The sequence below is a fragment of the Otolemur garnettii genome, unplaced genomic scaffold (assembly GCF_000181295.1).
Source record: "Otolemur garnettii isolate 467f Iridium unplaced genomic scaffold, OtoGar3 scaffold00039, whole genome shotgun sequence".
NCBI classification, from domain to species: domain Eukaryota; kingdom Metazoa; phylum Chordata; class Mammalia; order Primates; family Galagidae; genus Otolemur; species Otolemur garnettii.
The window spans coordinates 13,793,113-13,794,542 of NW_003852434.1; the positions used below are offsets into that span (position 1 = coordinate 13,793,113).

Genomic DNA, 1,430 nt, shown 5'->3' on the forward strand with positions numbered 1-1,430 from the left:
GGTTCTACGTGTCAGTACATGGCACATCACCGGGGCTCAGAAAATGTTCATGGGATGAACGTGTGACATGTGACTTCATAATTTGTCTTTTCATACCTTTTTCTTATGTAGCAGTAAAAAATAGCAAGAAAACCACTTAGAAGTAATCCCACGCCAATCCCAACTGCAATGTACTTCTCCTGAGAATCCACAGCGTATGATGTTAACGTCAGGTGCTCACACCTTTCTCCAGTGTAGCCAGTAAAACACCTTTTTAAAAGAAGACAAAAATATATATCTATATCTATATGATTTTAAAGCCCATACAAAGAAATAACTTATTTCAAAAAAAAAATTTTTAGAGAAAGAAATCTAAATTAAAGACGCAAACACCAAATGGGAGGGGACCTGTTAAAGGTAAGGAAGTAGCTGTGACCTTCCCCGTAACACTCAGGCCCCACGTCTCCCTCCCTGGGGGGGGGGGCGGGGAGTGTGCTTGCATGAGTTAGACTAGAAGATTGCCAGCCGACTCGCCCATAGGAGGACGCCGAGCAAAGCAGTGATCACAAAATCCATATCTGTGCTGCCCTGATCTCGCAGTTTATATTTCTGACATGTTTTTGCCTTAGTCTGTTTTTTGTTTGTTTGTTTCATCACACAAACAAAGCTGTGATAACCTGGAATCACCTTTGCGTGTTGCTAATGGTGCAGATTCTGGCTCAGCAGACCTGGGGGGGAGCATGGCCGGCACTTCTAACAAGCATCCGAGTCCCACAAATGCTACTCGTCTGGGAACCATATTTTGAGCAGTGAGGATCGTATACAGCTTAGAAAAAGGTTCCTTAGATGTCCGAATACATTTGAGGATGGCTGAGTCGTGTTCAGATCGGGCACCCTCTTTGTCTGACTAGATAGAGGACTGTGGAAATGCCAGGTGGGACGGCAGAGGCACACACTCACCTTGCTGTCGTGGGACTTGGAAATGTCTCTGCACTTACCTGCAGATGGCTTTGGCTAGTTCATGGTGGAAGGCACAAACGCCATTGATGCAGTAACTGTTGTGGTCTTCCAGGCAAGGGTGTGAGAACCTCAAGGCTATGGCCCCTTCCGTGTTGTTGGCTTGCACAAGGAGATACAACGGTCACATTTTAAGCGTGTGCTATTTTTATGGCAATTGTGAAATACATACGTAAAGACATTTTTTTTATTTTAAGTATATAGTTAGTGGGGGCTTTGTCCTTTGTTTTGTTTTTGCTGTTCTTGTCCTTTGAACTATTGATTCTTTCAGCAGTTTATATTCACAAGGGTTAGGTCAACGTCTTCTAGAAATATCATTCATCAGTTAGGGGGTGGACGTGGACTGACAATTGCCCCATTTTTCAGAAGCTACACGGACCGGGACAGAGACAAGTTTGCCAAAAGGTGGCAGCATCGGTCCTGTCTCACCACCG

At 44.5% G+C, this 1,430-nt stretch overlaps 1 protein-coding gene across 1 annotated transcript in view; it reads right to left on the reverse strand.

The window, feature by feature from the left end:
- EPGN (epithelial mitogen) overlaps nt 1–1,430 on the reverse strand; it is a 6,543-nt gene that overhangs the window by 2,453 nt on the left and 2,660 nt on the right. Inside the window, exons 3-4 of the mRNA XM_012805333.2 lie at nt 978–1,098; nt 97–249 (exon numbers count right to left, since the gene is read on the reverse strand). Coding sequence (XP_012660787.2) covers nt 97–249; nt 978–1,098 — 274 coding nt within the window. The remainder of the gene's footprint in view (nt 1–96; nt 250–977; nt 1,099–1,430) is intronic.